Source organism: Vicugna pacos, chromosome 13 (genome assembly GCF_048564905.1).
Source record: "Vicugna pacos chromosome 13, VicPac4, whole genome shotgun sequence".
In the NCBI taxonomy this organism is placed as follows: Eukaryota; Metazoa; Chordata; class Mammalia; order Artiodactyla; family Camelidae; genus Vicugna; species Vicugna pacos.
In genome coordinates, this window is record NC_132999.1 from 42069690 (window position 1) to 42088583 (window position 18894).

At 32.6% G+C, this 18894-nt stretch overlaps 1 protein-coding gene across 1 annotated transcript in view; it reads right to left on the reverse strand.

Moving 5' to 3' along the window:
* LOC102541657 (protein argonaute-3) overlaps positions 1-18894 on the reverse strand; it is a 96188-nt gene that overhangs the window by 59159 nt on the left and 18135 nt on the right. Inside the window, exons 3-5 of the mRNA XM_006212689.4 lie at positions 8469-8589; positions 4650-4858; positions 3686-3822 (exon numbers count right to left, since the gene is read on the reverse strand). Coding sequence (XP_006212751.1) covers positions 3686-3822; positions 4650-4858; positions 8469-8589 — 467 coding nt within the window. The remainder of the gene's footprint in view (positions 1-3685; positions 3823-4649; positions 4859-8468; positions 8590-18894) is intronic.

Below are 18894 nucleotides of genomic sequence, written 5' to 3' on the forward strand. Positions count from 1 at the left end.
ATTACAAAAGTTTCTCAAACAACATTTGGATAACAGGGGAAATAAGTAAAATTTGTGGTCTTTCTAGAATGTAATAAAAACTACATATTAGAAGCTTTGGAACATAGCTAAAACAGTGATCAGAAGAAAATTCATTGTTTTAAACATGTTTTTCAATTAAAAAAATTGAAGTAAATGAATTACTAATATAGTTCAAAAAGTTAGGAAACACAACTAAATTAACTGAAGAAAAGTAGAAGAAAAAATTTATAAAGCTTAAAATAGAAATTAAGGCGTGAGAAAACAGAAAATCAGAGAACTAAGAAAAAATTTCAAAAGCTCTTTGGCTAGAAGCAGAAAAAAAACCCCAAAACTCAGTTGATTAAACTACTACCTCTTCTAATCAACAGCAAAAAGGACAAAACACAAACATTAAACAAATAAATGGGGTAAACCATAGAAACAGAGAAAATTTTAAAAATAAGACACTACTTTATAAAAATTATCAGATATAGATAAAACAGATAATTTTCTAGTAAGATACAATGTACTGAAACTGAACCCAGAGAGCCTAAACAGACAGATTTTCACAAAATAAATGAAAGTTTTAAAAGAACTATCAATCAAACAAAACAAAACAAACCAGGCCACAAGATTTTAAAGGGAAATTCGACCAAATCTTAGAAGAGCTGATAATTTCAGTACTATTTTAAAACTGTTGTACATTTTAGAAAATGGAAAACTTCTAAGTTCTTTATGAAATAAAACATTAATACCAAAACTTGAAAAAGACTGCACAAAAAAAGAGAAGACTGCAGATCAGATCAATCTTACTTTTTTGCATTTTGAATAAAAAGGTATAGTATTAACAAAAAGAAATCTGGCATCACATTAACAGAATCCAAAAACCCAAGTTTAGTTCAAAGTTTGTTAAAAAGAAGAGAAATATTTTATTAGTTCCATAGATACTAAAAAGACATCTGACAAAATTCAACATCCATTCTTGATTAAAAGTACTCAATAAAATAGGAACCAACACACACTCCTATACATATATATACATGTATGCATGCCTCATACTTAAAGCAGAAACACTGGAAGAATTCTTTCTAAACTAAGGAATAAAAAGAGGATGCCCACTGATAACTAAAGTTTAATACTGTCCTATCTAATCAGTCAATATTATGATTAAGAACATTAGAAGTATAAAAATTCAAAGGAAGAGGTAAACCTATCACTATCTGTAGATTAAATAATTATAACCTAGAAAGTCCAAGGAAATCACTTGAAAAGCCAATGGAATTCAGTAAGTCAGAGAGGAAAAAAGAGAGAGAGAGAGAGAGAGAGAGAGAGAGAGTGAAAATACCTAGGAATGACAACAAGAAATGTGCAAATTTTATGTGAGAAAAATTTTAAAACACTCCTGAAGGAAACAAAAGTAATCCTGAACAGATGAAAAGGCATAGTATTTTCTTGGACAGAAAGACTCAATAAGTTAATTTAAAAATATAATGAATCACAATAAAGGTAACAGCCCATCCTCTCACATTCACTAGATCTAGACCAGGTGTTTCTAAAGCTTATATGGCACAATAAGTAAGAATGGCCTAGAAAACCCTGAAGAGAAAAATTAGACTAGCCCTATCAGATATTAAAAATTATAAAAGAAGGGACTGATTGACACATCCCAACCCCACAACAGACAAATTTCTACAAAAAACAAAACAGTACCAAATATCAAAAGACAAATAATAACCTAGGGATAATGCCTGCAAATCATATCACCACAGGCTAATCTACTTAATGTAGACAGCTCTTTCAGTAAATAAGACCAAAAATCCAACAGAAAAAAGGAAGGGCATTAACAGTAATAAAAAAAGAAATAAGGGGGGCCTTACATACGTGAAAAGATGGCCAAATGAAAAATAACAGTACATAAGAAAACTATTTATTGCAAATTTGACTGTCAAAAATCTAGAGTTTGACACCTCTAGGGGCAAAGTATAGGGAAACAGGCAGTCTCATTTACTAATGCAAAATGTTTACAACCTCACTGGAGGGCAACCTGGCAATAACAATCAAAACACATCTGCCCTTGGCTGACCAATCTTACCTCCTGGAATCTATCTTAAAGGTACACCTACATATATATGAAATGATGTTCTTAAATGGCAAATGATTAAAAACAGCCCTAGTATATATATCTAAAGATGACTTTAAAAATAAATCCTCTTGATGACATATCCCCACAATGGTAGATGCAGCTGAAAATAATGATGAAACTATATACTGTTCTAGAAAGATTCAGGGATCCTTGGAGGAATGGCTGATTCCAGGGGAGGACATAAAGTTGAATCTGGAACATTCTGCTGTGCCAGAAAGCAAGAAAGCTATCAAAGACTAATGAATTATCAACAAGAAAATGTGATTTTCCTCAAAAGAATTCCATCTAATGAAAAAGGATAACAGAATTAGAAAAAATACCAGTTGGTAATTCCTAGTAAAATAAATAGTTCAGGTAACAATGATCAATGAATGCAGTATTAGTAATTGAAAGACTAGGAAATTTACAACGGAGAGATCAGGCCTATTGATCTCTGAACATATTGATCAAATTTAGTATCACTACAGTTAGGACCACTATATACTGTGTGCCCCTAATATGATACAATATGGAGCACTTATGAATCAGAATTGAATCAAGCTTCTAGGGCCAACTTTCATTTTCAGGAAATACAGGGAAGAGAGGAACAAGGTAATGACACCATAAGAAAACAAAAGATAAATCCAGATTTCTGGATATTCTATAGGAAAAGCCGAAGAGTTTCTGTTACAAGTCAATGGCATTAAAAAAAAAAGGAAAAACAAAGTAACAGCAGAGAGAAGGAAATAGTGCTACTACATTTTAAAAAGGCATAATAGCCAAATGTGATGTGTAAATCTTATTTAGATCCTAACTAGAAACTATAGAAAGACATATTTGAGACAATCAGGGAAATCTAATTTTGGATAGGGAATTAGAGGCTACAAATACATAATTATTTAAACTTTTTTTTCCATATGATAATGGCACTATGACTATATAAGAAAACACCCATAATTTTTCAGGTGCATGCTGTAGCAGGGACAAAATAACACGCTGTCTGGATTTGCTTTAAAAATACTACAGTAGAGGAAGAAATGTAGACAGTTTAAGCAAAGGCAGAAAAACTCTGACAACCTGGATAATGGCAACATAGGTAGCAGTTTATCATACTATTCTCTCTACTTTTATATATGTTCAAAAATATTCTCGAAAAACACCTAAAATGCGAAGATTACTTGGGGTGATCACGAACGACAGACTACTCTTCCTTTAAAATATGTATTACATAATGAAATCCTGACTTACAGTTAAGGACAAAAATGAACTACAATTTCTGAGATGATTATGTCAAAGCGTTTATATTTGTTTTCATGTGCTTACTTCATGCTTATTTAGTAGCATTCTAGGGAAAGTTCTGTGTAAAGGCTTTCTAAATAAAATGTAATAAAAAATAAAGTTTTTTTCAGTTTGTTTTATGTCCAAATATTACTTCAACACACTAGTAAGTATAATTATATATAAAATGCACGCACACACACACACACACACATACACACAAATACATACAGAGGCCATATAGATTTCAATACTCAACACAGATTATGGTTTTAATTCCCTTACCATCAATATTAAGCATCATTTTCCACATGGCCGGCCGAACGGATTGATGGAATCCGAACCAAACTTCCCTGCCCCCTCCCAGAGGGTGGTCATATCCTTCTGGAGCTGAGAAAAAGGAACGTCCCACAGGTGTATATCTACAAAAATTAAAATGGCATGTTCAATCTTTTCCTTCCCATCAAGTGTTTAAGTCTGCAGAACAGGTGAGTGTGGAGCACATAACCTTAACTTATCATAATGCTGCCTACCATTATGAATATATGAAACTAAACATCTTCCAAATTTGTGAAAGCAAAAAGTAGCTACTCAAAATGAAAAAACAGCATCCTTCACTGAAATTCTCTATTCTTAAAACTAACATTAGTTTGACTAAGAATAACTTTAATTTAAAACACTTTATTGAAAATAGCTTTAAAAAATAGTTCCAACCTTAGAAAATGCTGAATAAAAAATCATTGATCAAAAAGCTACTTCTGTGTGTTTATAAGACACATTATTTTTCTTTGAAAAGACACACTGATCCTATATATATATATATACACACAGATATACATATGTGAGACCCAGTGTGATCAGAAGAGTAACAATTTCAACACAATCTGATACTATTATATAAAAAATGAAGTTACTTTTAAAACAAAGTGATTTAACTAAAACACTAAAACTAAAGATGTATCAGTTATTCAAGATTTATAGCTCCTAAGAGAAAGGGTTAGACATTTTTTTTTCTGAAAAAATACCCATTAGAATAGCTACGCTAATGATGTTCATTTACTTTCACAAGTCAGAGAATTTTCTGTAACTTACTTTTGTCAATGAACTTGTATGTGTGCTATTCTTCAACTGAAATCATCAAAATACACAACATCTAAAGGTTAACCAAAGGAAGCCTATATAACTCACTCTTGGGAAGAAAGCTTTCACATGTAAAATCTAAAGAGGACAAAAATCCAGAAGCACCCACTTCATGGAGGGCAGATGTCGTAGCACCACATCAACGGCATGAACAGGATTAGTGCTGATTGGCTTGTCTAATTCCAGTGGCTCCGGTAAGGTCCGTCCTGTCAGTACTTCATGTAGTAGGTGCCAACTCACTCGAGAGACAAATTTGATTGATACTTTGAAAGGTCGATCTTTTCCGCCTTCCCCAGGTAAAGTAACATCTAAATCTACCTATTGATGGGAAAAGAGTCAACTGGTAAAAGTTTAAAAAGATAAATACAATTATTTTTAAGTTTAACTTATAAAAATGTTTGAGAGAAAAAGCAAATGTAAGAAACAATCCCAATGGCAAGTTATTGATGCCAGCATTCTTTGTCACCGCAATGGCAGCTATAAAAAAAAAGGATGAGGAAGAGCTGTTGGAAATGCTAAGGAATAATTTCCAATCTATACTGTTACGTGAAAAAAGCAAGTACACAAGATCACAAATAGTATGCCATCTTTCATGTGAGAAAGGGGAAAATGGAAAAATATTTATATATCTGCTTATTTTTGTAAAAAGAAATAAGGGAAGCATGAATCAGAAACAAAAAAATTAGTTATTTTCAAAGGATAGGAAGGAACAAACTGGAAGAAATAAAGGAGGGACTAGCAATTCTGGGTATGTTTTTCAGAATAGTTTTGACTTCTGGAAGCACATTAAGTTCTATAACATTAAAAAAAATAAGATCAACAAAAATGGAGGGAAAAAACTAAAACTGAAACAAAATCAAATGAAACCAAATGCATTTCAAACAACATAACCACATTAAAAGAATATTTTAAAAAAAAAGAAGAGATAAGAAAACTCTAATGCAGGTAACTCCTGAACATAGTATATTGACTATACTCTTGGTTAAGGGTGTGGAGGAGGGGTGTGGCTGGGGAAGAACTGCACACAAAATAAAACCTGGAACTTTTACTACCCCAGGTTTGTTTTCTGTACTGATACAGTGTAGTAATTTAGAAACTATTGTATATGTACTATAGGATTAAACAAATAAGTAAAAGTGATGTTTTGAGGAGGCAGGGGTTTAAAGAAGAAGGAAAATACAAATATGCAATGTAGAGAGTAAAGAATCCAGTGGGGCTAGACTGGAACTGGAAGAATTAGTTTGAACTCATGATTTCCAATAAACATACTGCATACAATAAGTGATATTTGCAGGATACATGTTAGGTTTATTATATGAATGTAATACTTATTTATTATTTATTATGGGTTTTACTTATTTACTTATTTATATATTTATATTTTCTACCTCCATCCATTGAAAGGGCTTAGATGCACACATACCTTAGTAGCAATGAGCATATCCAGTACCCAGATTTTGGGTTCTAAATTGTATTCCCAAACTAAAAGAAATCAGTGTACCTTTGAGAGATGGCTAGTTGCAGGACTGCAGCAGGGAAAACAAGATGAACCTGGAACATCTTATGCCCAAAAGTGAGGAAATAATCAAAAAAAAAGATGTGTCATGTCAAAAGGACACAGGAACGGCTTAAAGGGGCTCCCACAGGCCAAATCTGGGATGATTTGGGCAAGTAAATAAGGATAAACAGAGAATAAAATGCTTTTACAGGAGAATACCAACTATTAATATAGAAGGAATGACAGAAGTAGAAAATCACCATTACTACACAGCAGTAATCCTTTCAAGCAAAAATCATCAATTACTAAAAAAGTCTAATGAGAAACAGGATCCTTAAAAGTATCTCTCATATAAAAATTTAAAACTTCCATGCCTCAAAGGATAGAATTAACAAAGTGAAAAGGCAACCTATGGAATGTGAGAAAGTATTTCAAAACATATATCTGATAAGAATATATAAAGAATTCCTAAAATTCAACAACAAAAGCAAAAACCAAACAACCCAATTAAAAAATGGGCGAAAGACTTGAATACACATTTCTCGAAAACAGATACATAAAGGGCCCATAAGCACATGAAAAGATGCTCAACATCACTATCATTATGCAAATGCAAATCAAAAACTACAATGAGACATTACCTCATACCCATTAGGATGACAATTATCAAAAAAACCTGAAAACAACAAATTTTGGCAAGGGTGTGGAGTATGTGGGACATTTGCACTGTTGGTGGGAATGTAAAATGGTACAGTCATTGTGGAAGACAGTATGGTCATTTCCTAAAACACTAAAAAAAGAATTACCATTTATACGATCCAGCAACTCTACTTCTGGGTATATACACAGAAGAACTGAAAGCAAGAACTAGAAGAAATACTTGTACATTCATGTTCATAGCAGCATTATTTGCAGCAGCCAAAAGGTGTCCATCAATGGATGAAAGGATAAACAAAATGTGGTATATACATTCAATGGAATATTATTCAGCCTTAAAAAGGAAGGAAATTTTGACCCATGCAACAACCTTGAGGACATTATGTTAAGTAAAATAAGCCAGTCACAAAAGGGCAAATATTGTATAGATCCACTTACATGAGGTCCCTAGAGTAAACACATGTTCAAATGAGGAAGCAACCCAAGTGTCCACCAACAGATGAATGGATAAGTAAAATGTAGTACATATATACAATGGAATATTATTCAGCCTTAAAAAGGGAAGAAATTCTGACACATGACAACATGGATGAATGCTGAAGGTATTATTCTAAGTAAAATAAGTCAATCACAAATACTGTATGATTCCACTCATAAGAGGCACTGACAAAGGCCAAATTCAGAGACAGAAAGTAGAATGGTTGTTGCTAGGGGCTGAGGGGAGGGAAAATGGGGAGTTAAGTGTTCCATGGATACAGAGCTTCAGTTTTATAAGATGCAGATGGATGGTATTGATGGCTGTGAATGTACTTAATGCCACAGAACCGTACCTTAAAATGGCTCAGATGGTAAATTTTGTGTAATGTGTATTTTATCACAATTAAAAAAAAAACAAAAACAAAAAACTATCTCCATATCCCCACAAAAGAAAAAAAAAAATTCACAAGAGAAGTCTGACAGATATCAACTTAATCAAGTGATCAAAGTTAACATTACCATTAATGGAAAAAATACGTATTATGTGCCTCCTGATATGATGTACTATTAATGAAAGAACTGTGTAATATTCCTGCCAAAAATGCTTAATCAGAATCTAATCAAGAGGAAGCACTAGAAAAACCCAGAGGGATAGCCTACAAAATAACGTGTCTGTAATTTTTAACCATGTTAATGTCATTAAAGAAAATAAAAAAGGTCGGGAATTGTTTCAGAATAAAGATGACTAAAAAGTCAGGACATCTAAATACATTCAGGAACCCAGACTGGATTCTGTACTGAAGGGAAAAAAAAAAATGCTAAAGGACATCACGGGAACAAATGACAAAACTGGAATAGGAGTAGATTAGACAATAATATTATATCAGTGTAAAATTTAGGAAAGTTGATCATTCTACTATCATTTATTATCCTTGTTCTGAAGAAAAACACATTAAAGGGCATGATGTATGAAACTTACTCTTGAATGTTTCAGAAAAAAATAAGTATATATGTGTATCTCTGTATACAGCTGTCTCTATAGATACAAAGAGAAAGGAAAGGAGAAAAGAAAAAATGATAAAACAAATGTGGCAAACTTTAACAACACTGGTGAATCTGGTATACAGGAATTCTTTGCATGATTCTTACAACTTTTTTTCAAGTTTGAAATTATTTCAAAACAAAAAGCTAAAATACATAAATAATCCATATAGAGTCTATATATAAAATGGTAATAAATGTATTTAAAAGACATTGCAAAAGTATAGCTTTCCAATAAAGGAATGCATATCTTACCCCAGTAGTGGCCACAGGAAGTGGATTGGCTGTGTAAAGGCTTCTTTTTCCATCATAAACTGGTCTACGGTCCCCAAATATAGTTACTTTAAAATGCTGAACCATTGAGTCAACCACCTCCCTAAAAAAGGGGAAAAAAATGCATTCACATGATCCTCTGCATGATGAAATACAAAAATCTTAACTAAAGTAATTTCTTATACTACTTAAAACTACCAAAATTCTAAAAGATAATCATACATGATTAAAATTTTGCTTTCAGGAGCATGGCTTAGGAAACCAGAAAGATTAATTTCTGGCAAGAGATGGTGTGAATTTCACAAAAGAAAGAAGAATGAATCCAGGGAATTACTTAATCATTCTGGGATACAGCTGACCTGCAAAATATTATCCTCAGAAATTGATCCAAAATCTCTTTCACCATCGCTAAGCACTACCTGACACATTCACCTCTCTTTATCAAAGAGCTTGATGCTCTTTCCTAATATATATATCTATTAATAGTGCCTAATACAAATATCTATTAAAACTCTTACTTTACTGTATTATAATTATTATACACCTCACTTCTACTAGACTGTGAGATTTCTGAGGGCAATAAACACACCTGTACCCCCACCCCCCATTCTTCCAATAGTTTCTAGTCAGTAAGGATATTTTGAAACTTCTGTTTTTATCCAGCAAACTAAAATTCTTATCCGATGTATTTACATGGAAAAATATTCAAGGCTTAGACATTTAAAAAAATTACAGACTATAGACAGAATAATATTAAATATCCACAAATATTTATTTTTATGTACACATAATTTGTAAAAGCAGTAGAAAGATATCTAGAAGGATATGTACCAAATAGATACAGTGGTTAGTTACCTCTGGAGAGAGAAGTGGAGAGAATGATTTTTTATTTTGTTTATACAATCTAAATACAATGGCAGTATGTTCACATAGTACTGGTATAAGTTATAAAACAATATAATTTAAAGAATGGGGGGGGGATTCAATTCTAGCCCAGTCAAGTAGAAGGGAAAGAAGACAAAACAGCATTTTCTGGAACAAAATAATTAAGCTTATTTGATACCCAGAGAAATTTCCAAATGCTCAAAGTTTCTATCTCCCCTCCCTTCAATTTTATTTTGCTTAAACTATTTAAATGAAGATCAAGTCTTTTCTAGAGTAAATATTACAATGAGGATTTGATTCACTGATCAGTTTTTGAGTACAAAACAAAATTTCAAAGATATTCTGCCATTTTAAGTTTTCTTTTGCGATTTATCATCAATTCTGGTTTCTCAGGTGAGATTTTACAGATCTAATTTGTCAGGATGTTTTGACTGCTTTGTCACTTATTACTCAGCAGTAAATTGGTATATAATTTTAAGCTTATCAAATCCTGGCAACCCAATCAAACCACTCTAAGGATCAAAATGGTAGAAGAGATCAAAATAGTAGAGAGTTTCAAAACATCTTACAGATAAAAAATTGTTCTGCTTTGATGCCTAGCACACAGTATATTCTTAATGTTCTTAACAGTAGATAATCTACCTCAATGATCTGATAGAGCCTCCAAAGGACTTTATCTAAAGCTGAATTCAACATATCTCCCCCAAATTCGATCTGGTTATCCTTCTGTTTAGTACTTCTCTTTAATTATTGATGCCTCAATTTTCCCACTTACCCAGATTCAAAATCTGGATCACTCTTCATCCACTTAGTTGTCGACTTCACCTCTCTGCACTATTTTTTGCACCAGTCTTTTACTTTCGATTCCCATCTACTACCATCTTAAATTAAAACTTCATGCCCTAGTATGTGGATTATCTTAAGTTTCTTGTTTTTTATGCCTTTAATTTTTTCTTCTCTGGCCCAACTTACAAACCACTGTCAAATGAATCTCCAAACCCCACTTTCATTCCCCAGGTACAAAAGGTTAAGTTAATCACACTCCTCAGTTCATGCCACATTATCATCATTCATCTGTATAAGACCCCTCTTTTAACTAATTGATTTCTTTCCTTCCATATTCATTCCATACTCCTGTTCTCTTTCCCAATAAGTTATTTTTTTCTAATGTGTTTGGTGATCCTTCTATTTGTACATATTCCTCACTTTACCCTCTGCACTAGGTTTTCAAAATCTATTCATGTTGCTGTGGTACACTTAGTTCATTGCTTCTGACCAATGCGAAGTACTCCTCATGTTGTCCATCTACTCTCCCAGCAATACAGACTCAGAGTATCTTTTATTGTCAGCCACCAAAACAATGCTGCAATGCAATATATCCTTCTATGTCCCCTTATGAACTTGTGTAAGAATTAATCTCTGGCTATACATATATATACCCAGGAACAGAACCACTAGGTCCAAATGAATTTTATCAACAAAATGATGAAGAACTGCCAAACTGCTCTCCAGAATGGCTATACTAAACCATGCTCCTGGAGGTTCCTATTTCCCTACATCCCAGACAAGAGTTGGCATTATCTGGCTTTGCTTTCTAATTTTTGCTAGTCTAGTGGATAAAACTAAAATCTTGGTTTATTTAGATTTCTCTTATTACTAATGAATGTGAGCATCCCTTCACGTGTCTGCATTTCTTCTTTTGTGAATTCCTTGTTTATTTCCATTGCTCATTTTTTTTCACTCTGGTCCCAGTCTTCTTGTTGAATTGAAGAAGTTTCTTTGATATTTCAATACTAATTCACTAACAGGTTTAATTATTGCAAATATCTTCCCCACAAATGTTATCTGCCTGTTAACAATAAATCCTCAATATTGTATCATCAAAATAATAATTTTTTCATCTTACGGTCTCATGTTTCTGAGGTTTTAAGAAATAGTTTCCTAATACGAAGTCACAAGGATGTATTATGCTTTATTAATTTTATTTTATCTATATATGTTGGTCATTAATCCATGTGAGGTTCTTTTTTATAAGCAGAATTGTATAAGAACTCAATTTCATTTTTCTCCATTTAGTGAGCCAGTTCTCCCACACGGTCTACTAAACAGTCTATACTTAACCAATCAATTTGTAATGCTAGTTTTATCTTTTTAAGTTCTGATCTGAGTTCTCTATATTGTCTACTTGTCTGTTCTTGGAGCAGCAGCACATGTTTTCATGATTACTAGAGTGTTTTATTATGTTGTAATTTGGGGCAGGACAAGTTCCTTTTCTTTTTCTAAGTTAACTTAGATATTCATGGAAACTTTTATTCAGAATAAATTTCTGAAGTCCTCCTCCCCCTACACACAAAAAACTATAAATACCGTAAGCAAAAGAAACATATTTAGTGTCCTACATACAGTAAATAATTTTAAAAATATCTGTTGGTTAAGAAACCCTCAAATGATACATACTTGAGACACATGGCTATTATGCTAAAAAAAATTAGTATGTTAAAAGCTACTGACAAACTACAACAATAAACTAAATGAAGATAAAATATAATAAGGGTAACTGTAAAGTCTAAACACAAGTTCAACTGCAGTAAGAACAAATTAGAGGACCTGAACTTATCCACTGCTCTTATGGAAAGGAGCTTTACGTGACTATAAATCCAGAATGAACTAATAGTGTGATGTAGCTTCCTCAAAACTAAAGAACTCAGTTGCATATATTTAAATACCCAGTAGAAGGCCAGTAACCATCCCATCATATATTACACAGGTCATTTCAAATTCTGTAGTACTCTGTTCAATTTGGAAAAAACTTAAGACTCTAAAAAATGAAACATAACCAGAAGAAAGTAATCCTGATAGAAACCCTTATGAGTAAAAATAAATCAAAGTAAGGAATTTTAGTCTAGAATAGGAAAGACTCAAAGGAAATTATGGAAGTCTTCAGCTATTTTGATAGATCCTCACGTGAAAAACTGAGTAGAAAGTCTACCTTGTATGGAAAGATAGAATTAAGACAAATAGTTGGAAAAATATAAGGAGCCAGATTTTGGAACAAAAACTTCCAACATTTTCTAACCACCAGGTTATTCACAAGTGGATTACACTATCTCATGAAGTACCTGAGTTCATCCTTGCTAGAACTGTTCAAAGAGTAGTTATGTCAGGGAAGATACCAACTAGGAGATTGAAGTGAATAATGTCTATAATCCCTCTAATAGTAAAATTTAGTGAAGAGAATATCAAATAATGAAACTGAAGATTTGATCATGGCATCAGATATAGAAACTCCTTTATGAATAATTTAACTAAATGCTGGTTTTAACTTAAGGCTTTACAGCATTAACAGAATGGTATTAGAATTCTATATACATTGGGCAATTTTAACGTTAAACTACTTTTAAGTTCATAACTGCTAAAATCTATGCTTCAAAGGGAATCAGCTTTTATGGGACCATCATTTATTATCATGACTCTTCACTTTAACCTCTAATATGATGTAATTAAATGATATATTTAGACTTTTAATGTAATTTTAGTATGCAACTTAACAAAGTAACAAATCCAGGAATTGCAAATTTTCATTTTTTATCTCAAAAGATACTGTGGCAAAGTGTAATTTATTAGAATGTTCATCAGGCAGGCATGTGAAACTAGAGGAAAAACTCTCTAATATAGTAATTTATCTAGTGATCTATAGCAGCAAAGGTATTCAGTGTATTATGAAGAAAGTTTGAATTGGGAAACTGCCAATGTGAAAACCTTTAAAATATGTGGTAACATATGTACCAGAGAAAAAATAGGTAGACACCAGTTTTCAGTACCACTCTGCCATTAAATTGTTAGGAAGCTTACTTGATCTCTCTGAATTTAGTTCCTTTATCAAAAAAAATGATAAAAAGGGCTGTTACAGGAACCATGTGGGATATTAGTGAAAGTACTCTGAGGAAAAAAAAGTAAATATGATACTATTTTTATAAAAAATTTAAGCACAATTATCTCAAAAATACTTTAAGAATTATATTGAAGTACTGAAGTCTTTCAGGTAACAAAAGAACACATTATAATGCATTAGCATCAAATATAGTAAATTAATACAAAGAACAATGTCTGATAATTAACAGAAACTGTGAATGAGATTTTCTCTATATTGTAATTGTGGAGCACTGGTAGTCTTTTATTATAACGATGGGGGGATCCTTTGATCTTCTGTTCAGATGTAGAAATTTCAGGACAATATTTTATGTGTACACTGTTACGCTAGCTTCTTAGCTTATGATAAAAAGTGAAGCTATAATAACCAAAATACATAAAATATTTTAACTTCTAAAGCAGTACTTAGCGGAAAAGTTTGAAAAAGAAAATCTGAGTAAATGGGGATGAAAACTTCTAACTAATCTTTAGTGGCTTCCTTCTACTAATAACCTTAGTCTGAGGAGGGAACAATTCTCGTAGAGAATAATACGATGCATTTTTGTAGAACCTCAATATAGAATTTAAAAATCCTTAAGAATATCTGGCGATTACTAAAAAAATGGAAGAGCCTACCTGAGTATGTTAGGTCTTAAAAAAGGGCTACAGCCTACCTTCCCACTCTTACCTCAACCACCACTTCCTACATTCTGGTACCAAGACTTTTGACTCCATCATGCTCTGGTGCACAGACTGTAAAGTAAAATTTAATATTGGTTTCAGTAAGTTCCAATTTACCATCTAACTCATACAGAAGAAAAGTGGTAAAAGAGGGAAACTTCAATGTAAACAGGAGAAGAAATTATTTTCCTGGTTAATTGTTATTATAAGCTCATAGAGACCCATCTTCATCTCATTTTTAGGTACCTCTTAATTCTCTGCTCCCAAAAGGTAGAATGGGAAATGTTACTTTAGTCTTTAGGAGAAGACATGAAGTAATATTTTCCTCTAAAAGTGGAAAATATTCACCTTAGTTTAGTATTCCCAGCTACAATAAATTCATCTGTCATTATAGTACAGACAGAATGAAGGAAGATTGCTAAAGTATAACAAGATAGTAAAATAGCCCAGAGGTTTATAAAACACAACTAACAACTGGCAGCATCTCCTAGTACCCTTCCAACCTCTGATTTATCTTCAAATTCTTTACAAAGTAACAGAGAAGGTAGCCAATATGTACTTTTGCATCAACATAGTTTAAAGATGTAGAGTAGAGAAGAAAGAAGTTACATTTTAGATTTAAACTTTAGTACTTTATAAAATTTGTAGTACACCAGAGCATTTTACTATAAACTATCTTCATTGCCAATTCACATGGGTGTGAATTCTTTCATAATCTTATATAACCACACAAGCTAATCTAGTAAACATTTCTAGTATTCACAAACAAGTGATAGATTACTTTAGGTTAAGAAATAAATTTTTAACTTAATCTGGCTTACACTAACAATTCTCCTCTAGAACACTTCTCCCTCAGGCCACCACTGACTTCTTAATAGGCATGGTCTCTTTTCAGCCTTTAAACTCCTGGCTTCTTTTAGCATTTGCCACTGTGATTTATCCTTGAAAATCATGATCCTTTCTTGCTTTCTCTCAAATAGCTTCTACTTACTTTGTTCTGGTTCTCCTACCTTTGCAATCTCTCAGTGTCTTCACTGGGAAGGCTGAAACAACAGTATCCCCAGATCTGTTCTCAGTCTTCTTACCTAAACTATACACACTTCCCCTAGATTTTAACTATCACTTATATGCTGATACATCTCAAACCTCAATCTCCATCTTATTTCCTGAGCTCTAGGCACTTATTTCCAAAAATCTATTGAACTTCTTCATTTTGATGTTTCTTACACATTTTAACCTCCAAATATCCAAAAAAGAAAGTAAGAAACTGGGCCCTTTTATAATCTGTATTTCTGTTAAAGCCATCAACAATGCACAAGCAAGGAACTATGAAGCCATTCTTATCTCTTCCCTTTCCCTCACACACCTAAATTGTTCATTCTTCTTTTAAATCTTCTATCTACATCCTCCCATCATCACCACTGCCACTGCTGTTAGTTAAGTCTTACAATACACTAACTCTAATTTTAAAAAGTAAGTACCAAATACTAATTTGAAAAGATACAAGCACCCCAGTGTTCACAACAGCACTATTTGCAATAGCCAAGACATGAAAGCAACCCAATCGTCCATCAACAGACAAATGGATAAAGATGTGGTACACCCCCAACACACAATGGAATATTACTCAGCCATTAAAAAGAATGAGATTCTGACACTTGCAGCAACATGGATGGACCTAGAGAATATTACGCTTAGTGAAATACGTCAGAGAAAGACAAACACTGTATGATATCACTTATATGTGGAATCTTAAAAATAACACAAAATGAATGTATATGCAAAACAGAAACAGATGCACAGATATAGAAACAAACCTGTGGTTACCAAAGGGGAGAGGGAAGTGGGGAAGGACAAATTAGGGCTATAGCATTAACAGATACAAACTACTATGTATAAAATAAATAAGCAACAAGGATATACAATATAGCACAGGAAATTTTTGGCATTATCTTGTAATAACTTAGAATGTATGATTCCATTTATATTGATATGTTCAGAAAAGGCAAATCTATGGAGATAGAAAATAGATTAGTGTCGGGCAGGGGCTGCAGGGAGGGAGGCAATGGAGAGTGACTGTTATGGAGAGTATGGGATTTCTTTTGGAAAGGAGAAAATGTTCTAAAATTAGATTTTGGTGATAGCTGTAGTATCTGTGAACACACTAAACACCACTGAATTGTACACTTGAAATGAGTGAACTGTGTTGTATGTGAATTTTACATCAATAAAACTGTTACTTAAAAAAGAATGTCCCTCTCTTGGCATACTATCCTGTTATAACACTGTGCCAATAATATTCCTAATAACAGCAGAAGAGGTTCTTCAAATACTTTGATCTGAGATTTCTATTTAAAAGCCCAAACAGTATCAATATAGATTTATTTTTTCCCTTCTAAAATTTAATCATCAGAATTACATTACGTCCATATGCAACATGCACAAATATTCAGCACTATGTCATTAACTGTAATAGAATAACAAGAGTAATCATAATAGTATGACTATAAGACAATGTTTAATTTATAAAAGAAAACTGCATCAAAAATTCAATCACAACCTACTATCAACTACTTCAAGATTCTTTTAAATCTTTGAAAATAGGTCTTGCATGTATAATCCAGCTGTATACACAATTTTCCCCATCTATTTCACAATTTAATGATTTTGAATAAGTATATGTAACAGTCTGCTCAAGGTTTATCCTCATATATATATTTAGTAGTTGGACAAACTAGCATAAACTTACAGAATTTATATTCTATGTTATATTTCTAAAATTTAATTTTTAGACCATTCTCTTGTAAAAAAAAAAAAAGAGAGAAACATTTGAAATCTGCTTAACAAACATGCTCTTTTAACTAATGATTTTTTTCCAATCAAATCATTAAACAGGAAAAAAAGAAACACAAACAGTCCCCAAAGAAGTGAGGAAAGGTCAAAAAAAAGCAATGAACAGAAAGTCTAAAGTAGAAAAACTGACTCACAAAATGATTCACAAGCATTTCCTGGATATTTTGTCCAAGAAAACTCTTCTGACTAAAGTGGAAACTTGTTTGGCTGCAATACATGATTCTACTATTATTATTAATGCTATACTGCCAAGTATTTGAGCATGTGGCTTATGGACAAGGGAAGCCTCATATGTGTTGACTTAAATACTGTTGTATTTTGGCCCATAACCATTTAGCTAATATTGAAAAGGAATTACAAAATTCTATTTTGTTTTTTTCTAACTTCTAGAATTCCAGTTATTGAAGTACAGGAACTGAACCAATTTCAGAAGCCCACCAACAATTTTAACTACTTATGTAACACTGCAAAAAATGAGCATAAAAGTTAGTCTTTTGAAGAAAATAAAGGGAGTAAGTTTTGTGTATGTTGATTAAAACCAAGTCAATATTATTAACAAAGTACAAAATCAATTAATGCTAATTTTAGAGTCCAAAAGAAGTCCTGTAGCTCCTATCAAAACTCAAATAAAAGGTACATGATAATGACTGGGACATTGTGCTGTAGATCAGAAACTGACACATTGTAACTGATTGTACTTTAATTAAAAAAAAAGATATATGATTAAAAAATTTCCACCTGGAAACCTTTAAATTACAGATTCTTTACTTCTACTGGCAAATAATGTAAGACAAAACAACATAAAGATGAAATACAATTAGGGATGTCAACAGGACTGTAAGTTAAAACCAGAATGCATATACTTTTCCCCCCCAAACTTAATCTGCATGTTGAGCATCTACATGCAAAACTCTATGGTATGGAACATCATATATACACATATAACACATGATTATTCCCTTACCCTCCTACCAAAGAAAAGGTAGGAGAAGGAACAAATCTAATAAACAATTTTGTTCTTTTTTACCTAACATTACTGCCACTGTCCTAGACCCTCATAACTCATTTGAAATACTACAGAAACCTCAATTGACATCCCTCTAAGGTCCCAAGCCTTCACCTCCCACCATTCCCTGAATTCCAACTCATTTTATCTTCAAGTGATTTCATTTTCATAATATTTTCATCATATAATTCTATTCAATAAATAACCTGTAATACTCCACTGCTTAAGTTAGGGGTGATTTTTTTAGGCAGGGCAAGGTAGAGAGGTAGCAATAAGGAATTCAGCTAAGAAACATCTGCCTTAGACATTCTATCAGTTAAGAGATTTCCTTTGGTTAACAAAGGCCTTTAAAAAACTGTAAACGTCTATCAAAAGGTCAAGATTATCCTTCATTTAAATTTACACATTAACACTCTAGTTTTGAGAAACAAGAAAAAGGGAATTTGAAAGTGCAGCATGAGATAGTTGGTCCCTATAAGCACAAAGATAGATGAAAGAGAAAGATTAAGACAAAGACTAGATCCTAGGAGAGAAGCACAGGGTACTGAAAATCCGTATCGAGGCATATGAATCCTTCTATAATGTCCAATTCTCTCTCCCATCCCACACCATCACACTCAACCCATTTTATTTTATTTTAACATTTTTTATTGATTTATAATCATTTTACAATGTTGTGTCAACCCATTTTATTTTTATAAGCACTTTACTGAGTATGTATTATGTGCCAATCATTGAGCTAAGATCAGGGATACAAAGATGATGACAAAGAATATTACTTTTCATGAAGAGGTTATATTGAGAGGGTAACAACAAATAACCACAATGCACTAAAAATACTATAACAAAAGCGTACACCAACCAAGTATTACAATGTCATAGTAGAATGAACTACCATCTGACTATGGAGTTCAAAAGGTTTGTCTTCAAAAATAATAGAAGTTTGGAAGAGAGGTAAGAGGAGAAAGGGCATTCCAGAGTTACAGAATATGGAAAAAGATACAGGTGTGAGCCAAAATAAGAAGGATATGCTGTACTAAATTTGGCAATAGGGAGCTGAATACATTTTAAAGC